We start from the raw sequence: 15,862 nt of genomic DNA on the forward strand, positions 1-15,862 counted from the left end.
CCCTCTTCACAGAAACCCCACTAGAGGCAAAACAAGTGCAATGATGTCTTCTGATGTCTTCTCTCTTGTCTTCTGTGCAAAAATAGCAATAATTAACTGATGGTCTCTATTTATTAGTTCCATCTCATACATAATACACTCTCCTTACCCATGCTTTAAGCAGAGAACATGACGGGACTGGAAACCGGTGAGATAACGAACACAAAAACCTGGCAATTTTGAGTCTGAGTAGAATTGGGCGTAGTATTGCAAAGCTGCACAGAACCACCAATGAACAATTGTGTGTGCTCTCAGTGGCGTAGAAGTATAACTCAGACTTTAGTGTTTACATTTACACACTGTAGTCAAATAAAATAATTGCTGTAACAAAAACATGTGAGATGTTTTATGCTCAGTAACTTTGGAGCTTGTGGAGAAAGATAAGCACTTGTAGACTCTGTCCCTCTTGCTGTGATTCCTGCAGGTGTTGCTGCCCCCAGTGGTGGCGTGCATTGAAGACACATTTTATAAGATCACGTCTGAGGCTCTGCAGGTCACACAGCAGCTGGTCAGAGTGATGAGGCCACAGGGACAGGACGCCACTACGGCGGGAGGATTTGATCCCAAACCGTTCATCAGAGAGGTCTGATGGGTCGGGTTTAACTGGGCTGTCTTTTGTTTTATCTGACACAAGGTTTAGTTTATTCAGTGTAAATTCTTAGTTAAACATCTGCTAATAAGAAGGGATGATAAACTATTTCTCTAAAAATCCTCATATTTTGTCTCTCCAGGTGTTCTCTGTGACTCTGCGGAGGCTTAAAGCTACAGACATCGACCAGGAAGTGAAAGAGAGGGCTATTTCCTGTATGGGTCACATGGTGTGTCACCTTGGTGACCACCTGGGGGCAGAGCTGCATGGTGTTTTGGCGATCTTTCTTGACAGGTTAAAGAATGAGATCACGAGACTGACAGCAGTGAAGACCATCACCCTCGTCTCTGGTTCTCCTCTGAAGGTTCATTAACATTTCATCTATCAGCGAACTCTGTGTTAGACGTTTACTTTGTCATTAATAAAAAGTATTTTCAAAAAATACACATTAATAAAATTCTTTGTGTGTCTCCTTCTGCAGATTGATCTATCGTCCATCCTGCCCGATGCTCTGTCAGTTCTAGGATCTTTTCTGAGGAAGAACCAGCGAGCTCTGAAGCTCTGCACACTGGCGTGTCTGACGGCGCTCATCTCTCATCACGCCGCCAACATCAAACCTGCAGCTCTAGAACCCGTGCTCAGTGAACTTCCTGCCCTGGTGGATGAGAATGACATGCACGTATCACAGGTACCAGAGCTGTGAAGAACGATGTCAACCTTACTGAGTTCTTGTTGTGCATATATGTCACTTAAGTGTTTAAAATCATCATACTGACTTAAATGTCAGACAAAGAAAACCTGAATGAGTATTCTCTGGGTTTATTAGGGTCCATTTTCTAGGTTTATCAGGGTCCATTCTCTGGGTTTATCAGGGCCCATTCTCTGGGTTTTATCAGGGTCCATTCTCTGGGTTTATCAGGGTCCATTCTCAGGGTTTATCAGGGTCCATTCTCTGAGTTTATCAGGGTCCATTCTCTGGGTTTTATCAGGGTCCATTCTCTGGGTTTATCAGGGTCCATTCTCAGGGTTTATCAGGGTCCATTCTCTGAGTTTATCAGGGTCCATTCTCTGGGTTTTATCAGGGTCCATTCTCTGGGTGTATCAGGGTCATTCTCTGAGTTTATCAGGGTCCATTTTCTGGGTTTATCAGGGCCCATTCTCTGGGTTTATCAGGGCCCATTCTCTGGGTTTATCAGGGCCCATTCTCTAGGTTTATCAGGGTCCATTCTCTGGGTTTATCAGGGTCCATTTTTATGGGTTTATCAGGGCCCATTCTCTGGGTTTATCATGGATCCATTCTCTGGGTTTATCAGGGCCCATTCTCTTGGTTTATCAGGGCCCATTCTCTGGGTTTATCAGGGCCCATTCTCTTGGTTTATCAGGGCCCATTCTCTAGGTTTATCAGGGTCCATTCTCTGGGTTTATCAGGGTCTTTCTCTGGGTTTATCAGGGTCCATTTTCTGGGTTTATCAGGGCCCATTCTCTGGGTTTATCAGGGTCCATTCTCAGGGTTTATCAGGGTCCATTTTCTGGGTTTATCAGGGTCCTTTTTCTGTGTTTACCAGGGTCCATTTTCTGGGTTTATCAGGGTCCATTCTCTGAGTTTATCAGGGTCCATTCTCTGAGTTTATCAGGTGACATCCTCTGGGTTTTATCAGGGTCCATTCTCTGGGTTTATCAGGGTCCATTTTCTGGGTTTATCAGGGCCCATTCTCTGGGTTTATCATGGATCCATTCTCTGGGTTTATCAGGGCCCATTCTCTTGGTTTATCAGGGCCCATTCTCTAGGTTTATCAGGGCCCATTCTCTTGGTTTATCAGGGCCCATTCTCTAGGTTTATCAGGGCCCATTCTCTTGGTTTATCAGGGCCCATTCTCTAGGTTTATCAGGGTCCATTCTCTGGGTTTATCATGGATCCATTCTCTGGGTTTATCAGGGCCCATTCTCTTGGTTTATCAGGGCCCATTCTCTAGGTTTATCAGGGTCCATTCTCTGGGTTTATCAGGGTCTTTCTCTGGGTTTATCAGGGTCCATTTTCTGGGTTTATCAGGGTCCTTTTTCTGTGTTTACCAGGGTCCATTTTCTGGGTTTATCATGGACTCATTCTCTGGGTTTATCAGGGGTCCATTCTCTGAGTTTATCAGGTGACATCCTCTGGGTTTTATCAGGGTCCATTCTCTGGGATTATCAAGGTCCATTCTCTGGTTTTATCAGAGTCATTCTCTGAGTTTATCAGGGTCCATTTTCTGGGTTTTATCAGGGTCCATTCTCTGGGTTTATCAGGGTCATTCTCTGAGTTTATCAGGGTCCATTCTCTGGGTTTATCAGGGTCCATTTTCTGGGTTTATCATGGATCCATTCTCTGGGTTTATCAGGGCCCATTCTCTAGGTTTATCAGGGTCCATTTTCTGGGTTTATTAGGGTCCATTCTCAGGGTTTATCAGGGTCCATTCTCTGGGTTTATCAGGGTCCTTTCTCTAGGTTTATCAGGGTCATTCTCTGAGTTTATCAGGGTCCATTTTCTGGGTTTATCATGGACTCATTCTCTGGGTTTATCAGGGGTCCATTCTCTGAGTTTATCAGGGTCCATTCTCTGGGTTTATCAGGGGTCCATTCTCTGAGTTTATCAGGGTCCTTTCTCTGGGTTTATTTGGGGTCCATTCTCAGGGTTTATCAGGTCCCATTTTCTGGGTTTATCAAGGTCCATTCTCTGGGTTTATCAGGGCCCATTCTCTGGGTTTATCAGGGTCCATTCTCAGGGTTTATCAGGGTCCATTCTCTGGGTTTATCAGGGGACATTCCTTTGGTTTATCAGGGCCCATTCTCTGGGTTTATCAGGGCCCATTCTCTAGGTTTATCAGGGTCCATTCTCAGGGTTTATCATGGACCCATTCTCTGGGTTTATCAGGGCTTCATTCTCTGGGTTTATCAGGGTCTTTCTCTGGGTTCATCAGGGTCCATTTTCTGGGTTTATCAGGGCCCATTCTCTGGGTTTATCAGGGTCCATTCTCAGGGTTTATCGGGGCCCATTCTCATGGTTTATCAGGGTCCATTCTCAGGGTTTATCAGGGCCCATTTTGTAGGTTTATCAGGGTCCATTCTCAGGGTTTATCATGGGTCCATTCTCTGGTTTCATCAGGGGCCATTCTCTGGGTTTATCTGGGTCCATTCTCTGGTTTATTCTCTGGTGGGGCCAACCCAAACCTGGGTGCAGGCCTTTTGTCAGTAACACCATATACAAAGCATTTAACACATAACAAGGCTTACATATACCTCATACTGAGTGCACACCTGTGATTATAACCTGAGCCCCCTTGGATTATGAGACCCCAGGCAGCTGCCAAATGGTGGAACGGCCTATGGGTGTGCTTGGTTAGGCAGAGACGTCTGCCTCAGTCACTCTGTTTACTGCTGATATCATTCATCTATGAGTGAGATCACCTAACAAATCCTCCTTTTCTTCAGTCCTTATTACTCTGACTTTGTGAAGTGTTTTATATAAAGTACCTTATTTTGAAAGTACATACAGTATTTCATCTGTATTTCCTCTCTCTTTAGGTATCCATTTCTCTGCTGACCTGCTTGGCCAAAGCATGTCCATCCTCTCTGACTAAGATCAGCTCCACTGTGCTGTCAGGTGTCTTTAGACTCGTCCACTCTCCGCTGCTGCAGGGTGGAGCGCTGGCAGCAATACTGGACTTCCTGCAGGCGCTGGTACTCTCCAAAACCAGTAACATGGGCTTCAGGTAGAAAATCAGTGTGTGCTGGTTTGTTTGAGGCCCAAATAATCCTACAGCATAAAAACAACAACAGTGTTAAACAGTTTATGAGATGATTAGTAAAGTGGTTGAGATTTCTTGTATAACATACAAACTTCTGTCTCCCCTTCTCTCCTGTTTCTCGTCTCTACTCTCTCCTCCTCCCAGTCAGCTCCTGAAGGCTCTCATGGATCCGTTTCAGAGCTCTCACTGCTCAGTCGATGGCTCCATCCTCCACAGACAGTCCTTTCTGTCCGTGGCTCGCTGTGTGGCTGCTCTCTGCTCCTCCTGCCCTAAAGAGACTCCAGGAACAGTGACGGCACTCCTGCATGAGGTCAGTGAGCATTTATGAAATTAAGGATTTAGTTAATATCTCCTTCTGCCTCCATGTTTCTAAACTCTCCTCCCCTGACCTCAGGTGAAGAATCCCAAATCTCCAGAGTCCGCTCGGGTCCTGGCTCTGCTGTGTCTGGGGGAGGTGGGGAGGAGCGGCAGTCTGGGAGGGAGTAAGGAGGTGCAGGGAGTCATCCTGGAGGCCATCTCCTCCACCAATGAGGAGGTGAGACATGCATGCTTGCCATGCTGTAAATAACAAACACTGTCATCTCTACAAGTGCAGCTACTTACATTTGTACATAGCCATCTTTCTGAGAACACTGGGTTTGGGGTTTGCCTCCATTTGAAGGCTATGCGGCCTTAGGACTTCACCCTACTCCCCATTCAACAAGAACCAGGACATCCTAGTAGGGTTAGTAGCAGTAGTTCCCTAAGAGTAAGGTTACCACTAGCCCCAGGTCTTCCTGTGCATGTCCCAAGAGTCTGAAAACTGCCAGTGGTCTCCAGGTGATACACCTGGAGACTAGTAGAGATGCCATCAGGCATGGCTGCTGTGTGTAGAAATGTGTCAGGCTTGATTCTTGCCCCCCTCCCCCCAGGGTTTCAGCACATGAGGTCCAGTGATGAATCCTTAACTCTACATGCTGAAAACGTATGCACATGACCATAATTTATCTTTTTAATTTGATAATTAAATTCATTTTGACCTAGTTCCATATGCTGGTTTCTGTGTGGTTGAATGTTTATGGGTAAGGGAGTGAACTAGATTTATATTTTATATCCTTTTATATCAGCTGCAACTGGATCTTGCTGTGTATTCATACAGTTACATTAGGGCTGTCGTGGTATACTGGTATTGATGATAACTGTGGTATCAAAAAATAAAAATTCAATATTGTGTTAAAAACGTGCATATGATAATATTGTGTAAATGATCCAGTCTCTCTCCATGCGCACCCCCGGCATACGCACACTGTGAGCCCAGCAAGACATTTAGAGAACACAAGTTTTCTTTTTCCTCGTTCACACAGCTCTTAACGGACAGGATGTAGAGATAGAGCCTGTGTCGGACAGCTAACACCCTACCTGCCCATTCCCCCTGATTTCCTGATCATTAACACCTGCTGGTGCGGTGTGTGCCATCCCTCTCTCTCACCTTAACGTACAACATGCGTGTCCAATTCCTCCTAAAGTCTGACCATCCATGTAATGCACAGAATGACAGAAGCTGCGTTCAGGTTAAGAAATTATAATACTGCGTTCACTTGAGCACTGCCCTTGACAAATAAGGTTTTTCACTGTTCTAAACCAAGTTTTCTCACTGAATGAAGCACGAAAAAAAGTCTCACATCCTCGTCAGCTACAACGCTCCAAAAACATCGGTAGCTGGCAGCCTGGGCTAATTAACTGGGCAGTATTAATAAGAGTAACATCAGGGTGATATCTACAGACTACATCCTTTGTTTTTAAGCCGTAGGTAGGATTATTTTTCTGATCATTGTTTGCGAGTGCCAAAGAGTGCAGCGCTCCATCAGCTCTCTCTGAGGGTTCGTTTTTACTCTGTTTGCTCCTCTCTGTTCCTGCCCTTGTCCGTAAATTAAACGCTTTATGAAAAGAAGCCAATTTTTATGGAAAGAAGGAATTTCCCCTCAAATAACAGCATGTTGGCTCAGAATCTCTGTGCCAGTGTCTCTTCCTGTGCGCCATGACGCACATTAGAGCAGTGGAGACACTCATACTGTCTGCAGCGCTGAGGAGCGTTAAAGCTTCTGTGCACATTTATAGACTGTGCCTTGTTTACTAACTTAAACAGTTTTAGTGCAAAAATTAAATTCAGACCTGATCCCAACGCAGCCATCTAACTCAGTTCTTTTAGTAGAGCTAACAGGATCATTCTGGTTAAAAACTGCTGCAGGTGCTCTTGAAATATGTCTGTAATTAATTATTTCCTTAAATGATTATACAACCCTACGTTTCGGACACTGTTGTTGGCATTATGACAATGTAAATCCTGTGTGGTGGGTAAGTTTATCAGTCAGAGGGGGACCCATGGGGGGGCTCGTGGGGTCTATGCCCCTAATGTTAACTCAAAAGCCCTGAATCTTTACCTCTGGTGAAAGTGCGTTATCTCTGATAACTGATGAATGTAAAAAGAAATATCTCGGATTTTGATAAACAGATTGACCCTGCTGATCACAACATGGAAATTTCATTCTTGTTGCCAAACTGAAAAAACCCAAATCAGATGTTTTTTTTTTTTTTTTTTTTACTTTGAAAAGCTTAAAAGCACATGCTACAGAATGAATAAAAACATTGCATTAATATTTCTGCATTTTTTTAAGAAATATGACCCTCCGCAATGACACAACAGCTGCAGTACTTCCTTAGGTATTTTGAGTGTAATTCATCTGCCAAAAGAGGGAACACAACATAAATAAAGTTAAAGACAAATTTGATTAATTGTCCCATTATTATTTATATTTTTATTGATATTGTGATAATATCGTTATCGTGACATTTTTTGCCCACGATAATCTATAGGTGAAAATCTGATATCGTGACAGCCCTAAGTTACATAAAAAAATCTTGAATCTTTATTATGAGCCGTTTAAATCATATCTTGCACCTTTTGCTGCAATGTTTTGACAACAGAAATAAAGATTGATTGATGACTTTATGCTTCCAGGTGAAGACGGCGGCGTCCTGTGCCTTAGGCAGCATGGCGGTGGGCAGCCTGAATGACTACCTGCCCTTCTTGCTGAAGGAGATCTCATCCCAGCCCCGCAGACAGTACCTGCTGCTACACTCGCTGAAAGAAGTCATCAGGTGTGTATATGAGTTTTTATATTCCTCTTCTCCTCTTTGAGTCACGTCTCTCTGCTCACTGTTACCTCTATGCTGTATTGGTAACTCATCATGAACTTCTGTTTTTTTACACTGTACACTCTGGCACCCTCATGTGTCTGTGACAGAAACATACAAAATGTGTCATTACAGATAGTTAAAAACCCTGTAAAGTAAAAATAAATCTGTGTTTAGGTTTGTTGTATGATAGATCACTGTGTTATGAACCCCTAGGTCAAATTTCAGTCACATAAAGTTTATAAAATGAAGCTTGAAATCATGAAAAATGAGGCAGTAAAATCTTCTCCAGGGTGGTGTGGGCGTGTCTGATGAATGAGCTGAAACCACGCCCACTCAGGACACAGGTAGTCTGCAGCATTAACCCCCTCAATCATGGTGTCATACTTGGAAAAATATTTTCCCCTAAAAACATGAACCAAGAAACAAAACATGCAAAACTATAACTTTGCAATGAAACATGAACATTAAAGAACGGTACAAGAGTACAAGACTGAATTCCTTTGCACAAAATGAACCAGAAGTCCCTGCTCCAGGTGACTGCTTCCTTCCACAGCATTGTAGTGTTAGAGGGGCGGGGTCATTCTCTACTGTGGGCTCATGACATCATGAGCCCATATATTGGCCCCGCCTACATGAAACCATGCCAGGAAAGAGATGAAATGGCCTAAATCCAGAATTCAGTCTCATGTAGATCTCAGAGTTTTCACATGTTTACAGCAACCATATTCCAACATTTCTAGAATGTTAAGACAAAAACTTTGGATTTCACTTTACAGGGTCTTTAAGACATCGGACTGTGTCTTTTATGCAGGTTTAAAAGCAAAGTTTGAAGAAATTTGGAGCCTAAAATGATCAGGGCCTGGTCTCAAACACTGAAATACACTCTTGAGTTTTGCAACAATAATGACTCTACAGTTTTGGCTTTGGGGTGTGATGTTACTCTGAAGATGGGATGGAGGAGGGATCTTGTCATCTTGAGTGTTCACAGTGAATGTGAAATATCTCTGCTAAAAACACTAGAATAACTGTGAACACAGCATCACGTCATCCCTCTCTCCCTTCCCCCCAGTGCCTGCCCTGCCTCCAGTCTCTCGGCCCACGTTGAGTCCATCTGGTCGCTGCTGTTTCAGCACTGTGAGTGTCAGGAGGAGGGGACCAGGAACCTGGTGGCTGAATGTTTGGGAAAACTCACCTTAGTGAACGCTGGCCAACTTCTACCTCGACTGAAACAGCAGCTGAAAGCAGGTAGGAGGAATATAGCTATATATATAATATAGCTGCCTGCAATCTTTTAAATGGCAGAAGCTGTAGTATTTTTTCAACCTGAAATGTGTCAAATTACCTGTTTAACACATTTTTTCTCAGCAAAATGCAATGCTCTTCACATCACGCAAACCCATACCCTGTCCTTTTTTTCTTAATTTTTAAATTACTCTATTTTAATAGTTTACCGAAAATCCTACTTTCCTGACTTTTTTTTGGTTTTCTTCATCAGATTACCAATTTGTATCAAAATTTTTAATATGAGTTCAAATGATTGCAGTTACATAAAAAAAAAAAATCAGCCCTAAATTGATTTGTTTGATATTGTGCTGATTAAGAATGATTTATTGCTACCGTTTACTAAAAAAAAACACAAGATAAGGAAATTAAAAAATAATCGCAATTAGAATATTGGAAACAATAATCACAATTGAATTATTTTCCCAAATTATTTTCCCAAATTGTTCAGCCCTAATTGAAAGGGACGATAAAGCATGAGGTTTATAATGCAGTGATTATGGACCTGAGTTAATTGCAATTCATGCATTAACTCCTGAAAGTTCTCATAGAAATAATAGTCCTATGCCACTTATTTGCAGATCAGGCTAAATTAATCAGGGATGAACTGAAGGACACATACTTGGAACTTGTTCACCAAAAGCTGAGGAATGTTTCTTACTACAGTTAAAAACTGATAAAAGTTCTGATGATTATAATTTCAGAAAAACTCAGTTTATATGTCAGCTCTTTGCTTTTTAGTTATAAAAAGCAGAATAACGTTGACTGGTGTTTGACTGTGGTGTTTCAGGTTCCTCTTCTGTCTCCATGGTTAATCAGATCTCTCTCTGGTCGTCCTCCCAGGTTCTCCTCTGGCTCGCAGCACCGTGGTGACAGCGGTGAAGTTCACTATTATTGATCAGCCGGCTCCTGTAGACTCTCTGCTCAAAGACTGTATAGGTGAGACACAGACGTGCTCATCCAGCTAAACCCATAAGGGACGTCTCTTCCTCTTTGTATCACTGTCAGACCTCTGACACTCAGAAACAAGAGAGGAGAGCATATTTTAGTTGGAGCTGCTCAGAACCAAACCTTCTGTCACTTTTTGAGATAAATTTTTAGCTTCCCCTCTAAACAGGCCAAACCTTCAACTTTTTTATACTAGTTTATGTGTTCAGAGGTCATCTGCTGCTGGCTTAAAGAAGGTTAATGTAATAATTTAAAGAGAAATCTGTCATTTAGACTTTCTTCTTTTACCAGCACAGATTCTTTCATGTTTCCCAGACTCAGAGGCATTAGGATTTTGGTTTGTCCATATGTCAGGGCCATGTGTGTACTCCTCAAGAGCCCGCTGAAGGATATTCTACAAACTCTGCATAAATGTCCACTCTGACCAAAGGATGAACCTGATTTGAATTGGAATTTTAAGGTTGGACTTCACTCTTGTTGCACAATAGTTCAAGAATGCATTGAAAGATTTTTGACAAAACTGTGCGGACTATTCTAACAGTCGCCGATGGCTGAAGTTACATAGAAGTTAGGAGTTTGCTTCCATGTTTACTGGGAGAGGAGAGGAAAGAATCCAGCATTTTAGGGGAAAGGAAAGGTAAGAGATTAACAATGTAAATGTTCAAACAAAAATGTCCCTGCATGGACCAAACTTTCAACTAGTGATACTCAACATGTGGCTCTTCAGTGATGATTTGTGGCTCTATTATGTCTTAATCTGAAATTTTACTCCCACAGAAAACCATAAAAAGGGAAACTTTGACCTCAGAAATTCTCCATTGCAAGTAACGTTAATAAGTTCCTTTCCCACAATTAAACAGTTGGCTTTGATTGTCAACCAGTTATTTTTGTCTGGATTTTCACTGACCTCATTTGCAGTTTTTTGCCCTTTTTTTCTTTTTCTTGCCACTTTGAATCAATTTTTACTGCTTTAATCCCACCACTTCTTTTTGCCTTTTATCACATTTTTGCCCTTATTCAACATTTTTTGCCTCTTTTATCATTCTTTTGCAACTCTGCCCCCCTTTTTGCCACTTTTAACCATTTTAGCTTCCTTTTGCATCAAAAGACACTTTCCCCCATTTTTGCCACTCTTTTTTGCTTTTTCCTCATTTTTCCCCATCTATTTGCTGCTGCTTTTTGCCTGTTTGTCACTTTTCACTATTTTTTTTTTGTCATTTTTCGACCATTTTTGCCACCTGCCTCACTTTTTGTCACTTCTCACCCTTTTTTGTTTCCTTAGACCCACTTAGCCTCTTTTTACCCATTTTTGCCGCATTTTGACCATTTTTGCCATCTTTATCTTATTGGTAATGCCACTTTTACCCATGTTTGCCACTTTTCGCCACTTAGATTGAGGCTCTTGCAAAGGTATTTTTCAACAATCTTGCAGGGTTGAGTAGATAGATTATAGATAGATTTTTAAGAGAGACTTCTTAAATCCCTTCTCTCCAAATGCTCCAGCATAACCAGAATCCTCCATGATAAAAAAGAATGATCAGGCTGAAAGGTTCACATAAGGCTTGTGCTACCATGAATGTCCCACTTCTCCAGACTCGGGCTTGGCTCTTGTGTCTGCTCGTTGCTGACGGGTTAAAATAACATGTTAGCTTCAGTGCTGCAGCAAACAAACAAGTCTCCCTGTGTTCTCTGACTTTGCCCCTTATTTTTTAACTTCTTATTTAGCTTTTGTTAATTTATGCTGTGCAATTCTATTGTATTTTTACCACCTTTCTACTTTGTTGTGTTGGTGCAATGCCAGAATTGCTCCTCTGGGGATCAATAAAGTATGATCTTATCTTAGCACGGACTCTACAGCAGGAAGTTTAATGCTTTATTTGCAGCACTGAGGTTGGATACCTGGAGACTTCTGCAGAAAATAGAACTGTATCGGCCATCATGCTATGTTTTGTTTGTGCTGACTCACACTGGCTGATTTATAAACAACTTCCAACAAATATAGTAAGGATGTAAGATGGCTCACTCCACATCAATCTCTGCTCCAGAAAACAGTGTGATGTACACATACACACATAGTGTAGCACTAAAATCTACCTTTGAATATCAGTGACGCCTCCTCTGTTCCTCAGGTGACTTCCTGAAGACGCTGCAGGATGAGGACATCAACGTGCGCCGCGTCGCTCTGGTGATGTTTAACTCCGCTGCTCATAACAAACCGTCTCTGATCCGTGGTCTCCTCAAGACCGTTCTCCCCCACCTCTACAAAGAGACTCAGATCAGGAAGGACCTCATCAGGGAGGTGGGTCAGGAAGATGACGGTGCTTTGTATCTGATGTTAGATCTTCTTACAGACGGCGTTTGATTGTGTGTGTTTAGGTGGAGATGGGTCCGTTCAAGCACACAGTAGATGACGGTCTGGATGTCCGTAAAGCTGCGTTCGAGTGCATGTACACTCTGCTGGACAGCTGCCTGGAGGGGCTGGACGTCCTGCAGTTCTTAGACCACGTAGAGGAAGGTCTCAAAGATCACTACGATATCAGAGTGAGCAGGAAACAAGCAGAGGAACTAGAAGAAGAGGGTTCAGCAAATGTGGGGATTTCTGACTTTTCTGTCTCGTTCTGTTCCTCGTGTTCCTCCTCTAGATGCTGACGTTCCTGATGTTGGCTAGATTAGCCTCTCTGTGTCCTGCTGCTGTCCTACAAAGACTGGACAGACTCATTGAACCACTGAGGGCCACCTGCACCACCAAGGTGAGGGAAGATATTTACAGCATGCTGTTCATTGAACAGAAACAATATTTTACCATTTCATGAAAATATGAGGTCATTTTGAATTTGATGGCAGCAACACATCTCAAAAAAGTAGGGAAAGGTACATGTTTTCCATTGTGCGTCATCCCCTCTTCTTCAAACAACCGTTTGTAAATGTCTGGAAGTGAGGAGACCAGCTGATGGAGTTTTGGGAAAGCTGGTGTGTAAAAATGCTCTGGAGGTTTAGTTCCTCTTTAAAAAAAAACATCCTACACTGAAATGAGTCCTCTCCTCTCCCTTAGGTGAAGGCGGGGTCTGTGAAGCAGGAGTTTGAGAAGCAGGAAGAGCTGCGGCGCTCGGCCATGCGTGCTGTCGCCGCCCTGCTGGCCATCCCCGAGGTGGAACGGAGCCCCAGTATGGCCGACTTCGCCAACCAGATCAGAACCAATGCTGACATGGCGTCCATCTACCAGAGCATCCAGGGAGGGGAGGGAGGGGGTTTTGCCCCTGCAGAGAGCATGGACACAAGCTAGACTGTGAATGATGGAGGAGTGTTTTCTTATGTTTTTTATTCAAAGACAAGGTCGAAATAAAGGAAATTCGTTTTTAGAGTTCTTCGTATCAGTCCCCCTCTGGCAAAAATAAACTTCAGGATTTGGTGAACTTAGATAAATGTGTTTTTCTCTCTTTGTGTTCTCTCAGAGCTGACAAATAATTATTGTCATACATACAATCACATGCCTGGCCCTCATGGAGGTAGATTTCACCAAGAAATAAGCTAGACCAGAATCAGTGCATGCAGTAATTTCATTGTCATTCAGCAGATAAGAATGGAGACAAACTAAAGATCAGTTTAATAAGCTATCAGGTATTCTTTTCCGTGCTTTAGAAACAAAATGATCACATCTAAACACATGAAATCTAAACAGCTATCACAGTTTATGCTCAGCACCATCATCAAATGTCTGAGTCCATCAGGTCACTGCAGTATTTCAGGGTTTTGACATCCATTTCATGAAGCAACAATTCTCTTAAACCATCAGATTGTGTAAATATAACAGGAACCCCCCTTGGTGTTAAAGTTTGTGTTATTCAATGTCCTTATCTTCATGCATCACATTTCACCACATTACCTTCTCAGAAGAGAAGTTTAAAACTGACAGGATGCTAACCACAGGCCTGTTTCTGTTTCCACCCACAGCATGAAACCACAAACTTCTGCTGCTGCTGTGCTCTCAAAGCTGCAGGATGTTCTACCTTCATAATCAGATTCTTCTGTGTAATCTATCTGGATGATTAGAACGTTTTTATTATTTTATATTAATGCCTCTGCAGTGATGGCGGCTGACGCTGGGGCAAAGGCTGCAGGATTATGGCCTTAATGGTTATCATTCTTTAAGGTTAATCAGTAATTGGGACAGGTGGTTAGAAAAAAACTTGTGAACCAGTCACAGTGTCTGCAACTGCATCTTCCCTACTACAGTATTTCTCACTTGCTAAAACACATTTCTTGACATCCACCATGCTTTTCTCAACACTATAAGCACAAAACCAAATTTTCAAACTACATTCACCAAACCTCTGACTCTTCCTGCAACACCAAACAGTGTTGTCAGATCATACCCCAAGTCAATCAAAAATTAAACACTCCTGAGCAGTCATTACACACTACTTAAAAAATGGAAAACACAATGCTCAGGACATGAAGCTGTAGAAAAAATGTTTATTGTTCACAGTAGGCTAAATGAATTAAAAAGAAATCTTTGTGAATTGAGTGCCTGTATACAGTAAAAATAAGTATAAACAAATATAAATGAGAAGCACATTACAGCGTAAACCACCAAATCAAACTCAAGTGCTTCCAGTTTCTACAATCATTCAGCCACAGCATCATGTCTACATGCTGGGTCAGGCCACAGGACTTCATAAACAACATATTTCTGTCCGTTGTACAACCTCCACCAACCAGTGCTCTCTGAACTGGCTTATATTGGTTTCCTCACATCATTAGCCACAAGTGTGATCAATTCTGAGTCGTTGTGTTTAAGTTGTGACACCTGTGCTTCAAATGTGTTTAACTTTTGCTGTCTGTGCTTACCAATATGCAACACGAGTGCATCACAGTGCAAAATGTGTTTGAGTTAGAATGTGTTTGCAAGTTGTGTCTAACCAGGTGAAAAGTGCTTATGGTTTTGCCAAAAGAGTGATTTAATGAATGGGCTCAGGCCGCTGAGCATTTGGTTCAGACAATAGGGTTTAGTGTTTTAGCAATTGAGAAATACTGTAAGGGACAAGTAGCATTCCAGCTAGCTTTGCTTTTTGGTCGATTCTTGCCAATAAGTGTAAAAGTTTTTCATTTAACCTTTATTTAACCAGGCTAGCCCCATTGAGATCAAAGATCTCTTTTTCATATTTGAATCCCAAAAATCTAAGCTGGTTGTTTTTGTGTCTGAGGACTCTGCAGGTGAACAGAGTCTCTGTACTAGCCATCTGAAGGGTGCGCTCTCAGCAGTCTCTCTGAAGGTCAGGGTTTTGTTATGGAGCGTGTAGGCTCACTTTCTATAGAATGTGTTTTCTGTGTGACAAGGAGGATGGATTTACAGGATTCTGCATGCAGAGCCTGGAGCTGATGTTTGTCCCATTGGACTCCTGGTTGGTGAGTGAACAGCAAACCTGGCAACCCTAAAGAGAAATGTCCAGTATTTTTAGCCAGATTTGAAGATGAATCTCTACTTTGATGCTGTAAAAAGCACCTCTTGCCTTGTCTCTCAGGTTGTTCACAACTTTATTAAAGTTACCTGATGTAAACACCACAGAGAGTGTAGTTTAAGAACCACCCACAAGGGGAATGAAGGGGACAGCCAAATGGGGGCCCATGGAGGTCAGGAAAACCATAGTCCAGTGTGAAGTTAATCTGTGGTAAACATATTTTATGTCTAACCTGAAGAATAACCACTCATATCAAAGCAACAAAAATTAATTTTGTTTATTTATCTATTAATTAATTCATATATTCATGTTTTTGTACATTATAGCCTTCTTCAAAATGAAAACCCTTTTTCATTAAACGTGAGAGTGGTGAAAAATAGTTACAGAATGGCAAAAATGGTTTAAAAGTGGTAAATGAGATAACATCAGCAAAGGGGTCAGAAATGCTAAAAGTGGCAGAAGGGGAAGGAAAAAAAATGGTGAAAAAGCAGTTAAAAAGTGGCAAAAAATGGGTTATAAGTGGCAAAAAAGCAATGGGACTGTGGCAAAAATGGGTAAAAATTGTTATAAAGTGGCAAAAATGGGTT

The 15,862-nt window shown here is 42.1% G+C and overlaps 1 protein-coding gene across 2 annotated transcripts in view; it reads left to right on the forward strand.

Annotated features, from left to right (window-relative positions):
* cand2 (cullin-associated and neddylation-dissociated 2 (putative)) overlaps positions 1-13,224 on the forward strand; it is a 35,512-nt gene extending 22,288 nt beyond the window's left edge. For both annotated transcript variants that reach the window (XM_041815190.1, XM_041815200.1), the window contains exons 12-24: positions 464-622; positions 771-992; positions 1,110-1,316; positions 4,187-4,374; positions 4,555-4,720; positions 4,805-4,945; positions 7,409-7,548; positions 8,657-8,832; positions 9,712-9,807; positions 11,946-12,115; positions 12,193-12,357; positions 12,459-12,566; positions 12,869-13,224. In XM_041815190.1, coding sequence (XP_041671124.1) covers positions 464-622; positions 771-992; positions 1,110-1,316; positions 4,187-4,374; positions 4,555-4,720; positions 4,805-4,945; positions 7,409-7,548; positions 8,657-8,832; positions 9,712-9,807; positions 11,946-12,115; positions 12,193-12,357; positions 12,459-12,566; positions 12,869-13,099 — 2,169 coding nt within the window. In that variant the 3' untranslated portion in view covers positions 13,100-13,224. The remainder of the gene's footprint in view (positions 1-463; positions 623-770; positions 993-1,109; positions 1,317-4,186; positions 4,375-4,554; positions 4,721-4,804; positions 4,946-7,408; positions 7,549-8,656; positions 8,833-9,711; positions 9,808-11,945; positions 12,116-12,192; positions 12,358-12,458; positions 12,567-12,868) is intronic.
* Positions 13,225-15,862: the final 2,638 nt, after the last annotated feature.

This window comes from Cheilinus undulatus, linkage group 3 (genome assembly GCF_018320785.1).
Source record: "Cheilinus undulatus linkage group 3, ASM1832078v1, whole genome shotgun sequence".
Lineage (NCBI taxonomy): Eukaryota > Metazoa > Chordata > Actinopteri > Labriformes > Labridae > Cheilinus > Cheilinus undulatus.